Raw genomic sequence first — 10,505 nt, forward strand, 5'->3', positions numbered from 1 at the left:
GATTTGGTGAGCTGGTGAGCAAACATCATGGATGTGTGCTGCTTCTCTTTATGTGTTTTCTATACATTTAAACCGACCAAGAGTTGTTTTAGAATGAATCACGTTTCTTTGTCATTAATAGAACCAGCAGCTTATTATCAGTGCTGCTCCTTTACTTCCACGTCTTCTTCATGGATCATCATCGTCCATCAACGTCTTCTCTGCGTTTGATTTAAAGTCTCATGAATACAGCTGCTCGTGTCTTATTTTAATTCACATCCGTTACTTCAATAACATAATAAACATATTTCATTTGAGCCAAACTTTTTCAATTCAACAATCAAACAATAAAGTTTGTTTCCCTTGAAAATTCAATGGGTTAGTTTTATTAAATGTATTTTTTAGGGGACAGGGTTGCACCTTTTTACAGCCTTTTTTAGCATTTTAAATATTAACCGTCATGTTCATATTAAAGACAAGGTTTTTCAATTAAAAACTAATTATCCTGAAGTATAAAAAATTCATTCATCCGACAAAAATCCACGACCGCTGGCGAGAAGCTAGAAGTCTAAAGTCACTGGTCCAAAAACGAGAATGCACTTTTATTTGACATTTCCCCTCATTAGCATATTAAAGAACGGCAGCGTTGTGTGCGTGTCGGCCTTCGGAGGATTCCTGCTTTCACCTCCGCAGATTAAAAAATGAGTGCAACACGTGTTCACAGTGATGAAGGACACGCGGCTTCATGTGTACTAAAGCAATGAGCGGTCGTGTGTCCAGGTGGATGAGGAGGCCTCGCTGTGGCGTCCCCGATCATCCTCACACCAGCCGGCGGCAGAGGAACAAACGCTACGCCCTGACGGGACAGAAGTGGAGAGACAAAAAGATCTCCTACAGGTATTTATCCGTCTCTTTGTTCTCTCTCGTCGTCTGTAAATATCAATTATTCTCTCTCTCTCCTTTCCTCCTCCTCCCTTCCCTCCCCGATTGTTTGTCTCTCTGTCTCTCCCAAGTCTGGACTTGGCTAATGTAAATTAGCTCCGTCCCACGGGACCCCTGAATGCATCACTGCATTACATCCTCCCACTCGTCTCTCTCTCTCTCTCTCTCTCTCTCTCTCTCTCTCGTCTTCCTCTTCGTTCCTCCTCTCCCTCCACTTTATTCTTTCTTCTTCTACAGTCTACATTTAGTAAATCCTGCACCGTGCGATGCTCAGCCATGTAATATAGGTCTAATGCAGATTACAGCCCCCCCCCCCCTCGAGACAGTGAACGCATCCCAGCTCCCATTGTTGCTTCTGCCCACTCCCTGCTCTCCTTTCTCCCACTCGCTCATATTCAAATTCATAACGAGCTTTAGTGCCGTGAATCCAATAGAAACAATGCTCCGTGTTAAATAGCTATGACGCCTTGTTTCTGTCTGCAGTTTCAAATATCAGCACTGACGAATATTACTCATTAGATATTCATGAAATGTAATCTATTGGTTTTGTGTACAGGGAGACAAAGTGTCCCTAATTTTCTAACCCTCGGAACAACCTTTTTTTTTCGGGAAGACGTGTTAAAAACCAAACCAACAGAAGCTCGTTTCCACCTATATTCATCTTTTTTGATATAATAAAGTATGTCTCTTTGCTCTGACTGCTGCTTAGTCACATGGATGCAGTTCATTCATGCGTCCTCCACAATAAGGATCCTAATTGACTTTCCAACGCTAGACATTCTGTGTCCCTGTACACAAAACCAATAGATTGCATTTCGTGACTATTTGACAAACTGCCATGAAGCTGAGCTGAATCCTTCTTCATGAACTAACGGACTGGAGGTGAAGCCGCAAACGCTCATTTGAAACACAACAATAAATGAAACTGGTCTTTTCCCCCCGTCTCTCTCTTTACAGCCTGCTTTTCCGCCACACCACCCGACTCACAGCTTTCACGGGTCTAATGTAAATTACGGCGCTCCCACGAGACCCTGAAGGCATCGCAGGCCTTCCTGCATTGCACTCTGCAGCGTCACATTAAACCCACGGTGTGAGATCACGGTCCTATCTGGTTTCCCCTCACTTGTTTGTGCGCCTCCTCGGAAGCTCCTCCTCGTGTTTCACCCGCTATCAGCTGTCAGTGTTGTCTTCAGCGCTGCTGCAGGATCGTTTTTTAACTTAATCGTTCTTCTTCAGAGGCGCCTGCTATCTCTGGAGCCGGCGCTGTCTCCTTTGAATCACAATCATTAGTATTGGCTGATGTTTTTTCAGGGGAGACGTATGAGTAATGCTGCATCGATTACATCATTTACATTCAGATCAGGCGGCGACCTCCGGTTCTAAAGAGTGAAGTCATTGCTGGAGTTTCTTTAACCTGCATTCTCTCTAGTGACCACCAGGGGGCGACTCCTCTGGTTGTATAGAAGTCTATGAGAAAATGACTCTACTTCTCTCTTGATTTATTACCTCAGTAAACATTGTAAACATGAGTTTATGGTCTCAATCTCTAGTTTCAAGTCTTCTTCAATACAGCATGATGTTCATTTAGTAAATGATGGTCCATTTAGAGTCACACAGACCATAAAGCAGGGTATGCTTTAGGGGCGGGGCTACACAGTGATTGACAGGTCTCTACCAGAGACGCATACGGCGTCTCTACGTCACTCCTCCTCAGTCCAGATATGGTCACTTCCTGTTCACTGGTTGCAAAAAAACAAGATGGCGACGGCCAAAATGCTGAACTGGAGGCTTCATGAAGGCAGTCAACAAACCAACGACGTCCACTTCTTATGTTCTTATCCATGTTGTTCCTCACTCCATAACACCTAGCATGAATTATGGGCGTCTTTCACCGTCACACATTACTTTTCTTTGATTTTTTTCTTTGGGAAACACAACTTGTCAATTCTCAAGCTGGTCTTACCCAAATTGATACACCGTCATTTGAAGATATGCAACAAAATGATTTTGTATGTCATCCACGTAGGCATGAACGTAGATGTATAAAGACCACAAAAACCCACACAGTGTGGACGAGTCTGACTAGTTTATTTGTCACGTAACTTGCGTATTTCAGTAACGACACTTCTGTAGTTATTTGAACCCAAAACAACAACTTTTCCTAAACCGCAACGAGCAGAAATTGACACGTGTTGCTGGACTTTTGTAGTACAAACGCACGAAAAATGAGGAGAAACTTTTTGTGAGATATCATACGGACCCGTTGTATGAGGATACATCACACTTCTTAGACGGGATGGGAGGATCAGCACTAAACGAAGTTAGCTCAAAGTTGGATAAAATACCAGAATGGGAGGACTTCCCTCTCTGCTGTGAGCGGTGACGAAGGAGCAGCTGGAGCAATGCGTTGACACTGACAGCAATGCAGAGAGACACATTCAGAGGAATTTCAGAGCTGCTGGCAAATGTAAATTATCACTCGATGCTGTAGCTGCAGGATTATGCAACTGTGTACCTCTAAATGGAAAAAACCTCCTTTGAGGCCTCAGGACACGGGAGGTGAACGGAGAGAGAAACGGAGCAATCACAAGAAAGATGCCTCACTTTGATGTCGATGCTTCGGCTGCAATGTTCTCAACTTTCCCGCCAACAAAGCACATTTGATTGAAAGTGAGGTGAAAGAAGACGAGAAGCAGAAACGGAGAGAAAGAACATCTGTGCTCTGTGGATGATGTGTGTGTGTGTGTGTGTGTGTGTGTGTGTGTGTGTGTGTGTGTGTGTGTGTGTGTGTGTGTGTGTGTGTGTGTGTGTGTTTGTGTTTTGACCTGATGTAAATGTAAGAATATCAAAGAATCTGAGATTTGTTTCATCTATTTTAACGCTGGAGGCTGTAGGGATGAAATGTCTGTCTGACTACCGGACTACTACTATACTATATAACAAGCGGACGGAGTCGTCATGACGTCACTCGTTGGTTTGTGACATTTTGAAGCCTCCAGTTTGGCGATTTGGCCGTCGCCATCTTGTTTTTTTTTGCAACCAGAGAACAGGAAGTGACCACATCTGGACTGAGGAGCGACGTAGAGACGTCCTGCTTTCATCCAGATCCTCACGATCAAACTCACACTTCATATTTGTGAATAAAGGTTTTGCAGTTTGAACAACGACAACTGCTGGTTATTAGTGAGCTTTTAAAAGACATTTTAGAGGACCCCCCCCCCCCCCCCCCCCCCCCCACACACACACACACACACACATTTTGCAATTGAGGCTTTCAGGGGTCTGAGGTGTTAATCGATTCACACACTGCCTCCTTCATTTGATGCCATTCGTTTTCATTCTCTGCTGCACATTTCGGTATTTAAATGCAGCATTGGGGCGTGTATGGCTGCTAGACGTGTGTGTGTGTGTGTGTGTGTGTGTGTGTGTGTGTGTGTGTGTGTGTGTGTGTGTGTGTGTGTGTGTGTCTGTGTGTGTATGTGAGTGAGAGACAGAATACCATCTGTGTGTTTTGGCCACAGGTCATTTGGCCGGCTTCACTGCCGTAACGTTCCACACCATTTACTCAGATCAGACAACTGCTACCTAGCTGTCTGGCGCACACACACACACACACACACACACACACACACACACACACACACACACACATCAAGCGCTGGGCTTCAGGGTGAAAAGTTGGATTTATAAATAAACTTTTTAAAGGGATTTACATGCAGGCAGTTGTGAAATGCAGCAAAGAAGAATGTAACTCGGGGGGTTTGTAGATTAACGCGTCGAGCTGCAACAATGAATCAAATATTAATCTAGAATCCGTTTTTAGTTCCAACAATGAAATGAAAATGAGCGACTCCGGTGTAACGTTTAAAACACTCTGCTCAGAGAAGACTCTGCATATCAAGTCAAGCAGGTTGGTCTCATCCAACAGTCACCGCTATACCGACAAAGTTCTCCACGTAATCATGAATAAAGGAAGCATGGAGAGCACTGAAGCACCGACAGGACGAGCAGCAGAGAGACCGTCGCTCATCAGCACAACGATGATTTATTCCTAATATTTGAACTCAAACAGTTCTCTCATCTCAAGCTATCCGAGTTGTTTCCTGTGAAAACAGAAGTTTATTTTGAGACTGTATTCATGTAACGAGCTGCTGGACTTTTGTAGGAAAACGCACAAAAAAATGAAGAGTACGTTTTGAAAGATATCAAACGAATGTTAAACATCGTAACTCAATATTTCACCATCTTCTCCTTTTTGTCCCTAAAATCAATGAATAATTGTGATCTCACTATTGATCACATGCTTCATTTGCATCAGATGCAGCATCCGTGCTTATGTCCACTGTCAGCAAACAGACATTATATATATTTATATATATATATAATAAATACAGATATATGCATCATAGGTGCTCACTACTCGTAAACTAGTGCGATCGACATTTCAATTTCTTTGCCAGACGGATTTATTTATTCGCATCAGGAGGCTGCTTTGCGCTCATGTATAAATGTTATTGTGTATTGTGTATTGTGTATTGTGTATTGTGTATTGTGTATTGTGATGGTATTTTTATTTTCCTGTAATGTATTTTTTTTCTGGTTGGAAAAAATAGATAATTTGTTCCCCGAGAGACAGATTGTGTGAAATGAACTCAGCCGCTCGCTTTGCTGTCTTATCCCGACGCTTTTCTTTTCTTCATCTCTCTCTCTTGTCCTGGCGTTTGTTCTCCATCCTCTCCTCTCTGCTGCTGCCAATCACTCCGTCTGTCCTCCAGCTCTCCCTCCCTCCTCTCTCTCTCCCTCCTCTCTCTCTCTCTCTCTCTCTCTCTCTCGCTCAGGAAGTGGAGGTTTTAAAGGCTGTTACATGAGCGTGTTTCCTCACAGTGACAGTGATGTGAGGATAAAACATGTGATCATACAGCTTCTCCTCTCTGGCAGCAGTGTGGATGTAGATGGCATGTTTCCTCTCTCATAGCTGCTCATGCTACGATGTGTTGAACCTAATAAAGAAGTATTGGCCAACACAGAATATTGATTAGTTTTACTAAATAAAAACAGTTTTAAACTTAAACTACAAACCCGATCACACGAGACACGTCGCTAGAAACGTGTCTCGGCGTGATTAGAGATTCTAACCTTTATTATTTATTCATAGACATTCATGATCCCCAGAAGATGAATCTTGAAGACTTTGGTGATCCTCTGATGTTGCATGCTGGCGCTAGCATTTAGCATCAAAGCACCACATCAGCACAGAGCTGCTAGCATGAGCGCAGACGCTGCAGTCCGACCATGCTGGTTGTTTGTACAGACTTCAGTACATTGTGTGTTATTCGGACCTTCTTCTTCTCGTACCTTAACGCTCAACGCTCTGTTGTTGTTGTTTCCCCTGCAGCATATCCAACTTCACCCCTAAAGTGGGAGAGAAGGACACGCAGAGAGCGATCCGACAGGCCTTCAACGTGTGGCAGACGGTCACTCCGCTCTCCTTCCAGGTCAGAGGTTTACATCATGACAGCACGCTGTGATCCGTTACACCAGCTCAGAACCACAACGTGGTCTTCTGGTTTGATCGCTGGACTCCACCAGCGGTCGTCTTCAGACATCGTAACGTACCGTGAGCGTCGTTCTGTCGCTCAGTCACACGGATGCATTTAGTTTGTGTGTCCACCACAATAATGATCTGAAGAGACTTTCCATCGGCATCATCTTCGTCCTGAGCGACACGAAAAAACCCAACGGATTGTTGCATTTTGTCACTATTTCATGAACTGCTGTGAAACATTGTGTCTGTGTGACTGTTGATGTTTGCACCCATGTGAAGGCATCCGGTGCATTAAGATCAAACATATAGAATAGAACGGAAATGAAAAGAACAAAATGAATCTGAGACGCTGAGGGAGGCTTTTAGGAACCAAACAGCTGCTTGTTTTACTCTTTTAACTCCAAATAGTATTCATGATATTAACAAAGCATCTTAATGAAGTTTATACGTCTAAAATAAGTTGTTCTATGAGATCACTGACCGATTGTTGAGCTGATGCTGATGTCTCTGCTCCTCTCGCCTCCCCGCTCAGGAGGTGCCGCACTCGGAGATCAAGAACGACGGCAAAGAGGCCGACATCATGATCTTCTTCGCCTCCGGCTTCCACGGCGACAGCTCTCCGTTCGACGGGGAGGGCGGGTTCCTGGCGCACGCCTACTTCCCCGGCGCCGGCATCGGAGGAGACACCCACTTTGACTCGGACGAGCCCTGGACGCTCGGCAACGCCAACCACGACGGTGAGACCGGTTTCCGTTCTTTGGTGCGAATGTATTTCTCTACAGGATGATTTCAGTTTCACCTGCGCTGGTCAGGGGTGATGCAGTTCACAGCTGTGTGAGTCCGGCTCTGTGGTTCTGCAGGTATTTGGTCACAAACCAAAGTATTGTGGACCTGATGATGGTGTTGTTAAAATTCATCCTGAGGGGAACGTTGATGTTCGTACCAAATGTCTGTTAGCTGATTCCAGAATCCGATATTTGTAAGTGGACTTACATTAAAGGTGTTTTTAATTGTCTGTTAATAGTTAAATTACAGCTAAATAATTGCTGATAATTGTTTTATTGGCTAAGATATCGTCCAGGATGAGGACTGTTAACACAGCGAGGGGATGTATTTTATTGAGATGTTGTTCTCGTCATTTCCAGACATTTCACAGCTGGAATGAAGTCTGTAGATGTGAACCTGGCTTCTCCATAACAAAACGGTTTTATAACTAAATCGCGGAGCGTGTCTTTAAAATAACCCCGAGCTTGACCTTGAGAGGACTGCAAGTGTTTACATGGTCCCAGTGTAAACACACTGACTGACAGACACAGCAGCTGATTTGAAGTATTATTCATCACTTCCATTATTTAATACGTAGCATTTGTAAATGTCCTCGGGCGTCGCTCCGCTATCTCTGAGCGCCACACTGTTGAGTCACCGGATGAAAGATGGAGGCAGAGAGAAGACTCTTCACTTTGTCGGGTTTTTCTCTCCGTCCTCTATCTCTGTTTGACGAATGACTCGTGTCGCGTTCCCTCTGCTTGAATAGCGAGCGCGTGCAGAGAGCGATGGAGGAATCCGGTCTGAGACGTCAGCACAAAGAGGAATTAGCTTTGACGGAGAAGCTCCACATGTGCCACGTTACAGAATATCTCTCAGCATTCGTGCACCTGTGCACTTTCATTAGAGTTTTAGTGCACGCTCACGTAAACGTGCACTCTTTTCTCCCTCGTAAACCTGCTGATTTTGTCAATATGCATTAGTCATAAAAGAATAGATTGATCAGTGATTCATCTATCTGTGTGTGTGTGTGTGTGTGTGTGTGTGTGTGTGTGTGTGTGTGTGTGTGTGCGGTCACAGAGGTGACACCTCCACACACACACACACGTCTCTTTATCTCTAAAAATCCGTCCGCACACACCGAAGTAATTGAAAGATTAGAAACTAGATAGTGAGACGCCAAAGAAGGACGTCGTGAGGACAAACAGTCCTCGTCTTCACCTCTGTCTCCGCTGAGAGGAAGAGGAGACACTAACTTACATTAAGGGAATTCTGCTTTTGTACTTCAAGTATGTTTACATATGCAAATGAGGCTTTATCTCTTCAAGAAGTTGCACATTTTCTAACATTTTCAGAACATAAATCTAAACATTGGACCAGGTTCAAATGTCTTGTTTCATTGTGTTGATGTATTGCAGTGACTGTCAGCAATGCTTTAAATTGATACATTTTCTGTTTCCGTGCCCCCCCCCCCCCCAAAAAACATTAATAATACATCTTTATGACATTCATCACTGAGAGCAAAGTGCAGAAGCAGACATTGTTACCAAAGTGCTTCGTTGCTGCTCATTGAATGCATGTCACACTTATGTGGACAACCGTCCTTAAGAGATCCCATAATCCTCTGGAAGGGCAGAGACGGAGGACGGAGGGAGGACAGAGGACGGAGGACAGAGGACAGAGGACGGTGTCTAGAATTGAACGTGACTCATCGGAAACTCTGGGGGTGAAATAAAACTGTCTGTTGACATTTCAGTTTGTCTCTTCTTCAGACCGACACACTTTAACTAATCGCTCTGTTGTCTGCAGTCAAAGAAGATTCTTCTTTATCTTTGTGACCGACTCGATCAAAGCTGTTGGAGACCGACGGCTCTCGTCTGCTTATTGCAAAGTTTCGTTTCTTGAAAAGGCGTCGACATCGATGAAAAGCGTTTTGGCCGAAGAGAGGAAAATATTCTTGGCAGTATTCTTTATTTTTTTGTACTTTACCAGAACTTGGCAGGTTGAGCCAAAGAAAGTTAATTTCAGACGCTTGCTTCAAAAATCATCTCTGCCAAGAAATGAAAAAAAGAGCATTTCAAGCAGGGGGGGGAGGGGCGGGGGGGGGGGGGGGGGGGGGGGGGGGGGGGGGGGGGGGGGGGGGGGGGGGGGGGGGGGGGGGAGTCGAACAAAGCAGACTCTGTGGACACGTCAGACCGGGAGGAATCAGACGTGGTCTTTATCGCAGGCGGGACGACGACTGCCGGAGCAAACATGGTAGAAGGAGCCGAAGCAGACGATAGAGCGACCACAAGGGGGGAGGCAGACGATAGAGAGACCACAAGGGGGGAGGCAGACGATAGAGAGACCACAAGGGGGAGGCAGACGATAGAGCGACCACAAGGGGGAGGCAGACGATAGAGCGACCACAAGGGGGGAGGCAGACGATAGAGAGACCACAAGGGGGGGGAGGCAGACGATAGAGCGACCACAAGGGGGGAGGCAGACGATAGAGAGACCACAAGGGGGGAGGCAGACGATAGAGAGACCACGAGGGGGGAGGCAGACGATAGAGAGACCACAAGGGGGGAGGCAGACGACAGAGCGACCACAAGGGAGGAGGCAGACGATAGAGAGACCACGAGGGAGGAGGCAGACGATAGAGAGACCACGAGGGAGGAGGCAGACGATAGAGAGACCACAAGGGGGGAGGCAGACGATAGAGAGACCACGAGGGAGGAGGCAGACGATAGAGAGACCACAAGGGGGGAGGCAGACGATAGAGAGACCACAAGGGAGGAGGCAGACGATAGAGAGACCACAAGGGGGGAGGCAGACAACAGAGCGACCACAAGGGGGGAGGCAGACGATAGAGAGACCACGAGGGGGGAGGCAGACAACAGAGCGACCACGAGGGAGGAGGCAGACGACAGAGAGACCACGAGGGAGGAGGCAGACGACAGAGAGACCACAAGGGGGGAGGCAGACGATAGAGAGACCACAAGGGAGGAGGCAGACGATAGAGAGACCACAAGGGGGGAGGCAGACAACAGAGCGACCACGAGGGAGGAGGCAGACGATAGAGAGACCACGAGGGAGGAGGCAGACGATAGAGAGACCACAAGGGGGGAGGCAGACGATAGAGAGACCACAAGGGGGGAGGCAGACGATAGAGAGACCACAAGGGGGGAGGCAGACGATAGAGAGACCACAAGGGGGGGAGGCAGACGATAGAGAGACCACGGAGGGAGGAGGCAGACGATAGAGAGACCACGAGGGAGGAGGCAGACGATAG

General features: G+C 46.2%; 1 protein-coding gene across 1 annotated transcript in view; it reads left to right on the forward strand.

The window, feature by feature from the left end:
* mmp24 (matrix metallopeptidase 24) overlaps positions 1-10,505 on the forward strand; it is a gene marked incomplete at both ends in the record, with an annotated part of 45,860 nt that overhangs the window by 21,976 nt on the left and 13,379 nt on the right. Inside the window, 4 exon segments of the mRNA XM_079156714.1 lie at positions 760-876; positions 6,317-6,416; positions 6,999-7,203; positions 7,206-7,351. Coding sequence (XP_079012840.1) covers positions 760-876; positions 6,317-6,416; positions 6,999-7,203; positions 7,206-7,351 — 568 coding nt within the window.

This window comes from Pholis gunnellus (assembly GCF_910591455.1).
Source record: "Pholis gunnellus genome assembly, chromosome: 3".
In the NCBI taxonomy this organism is placed as follows: Eukaryota; Metazoa; Chordata; class Actinopteri; order Perciformes; family Pholidae; genus Pholis; species Pholis gunnellus.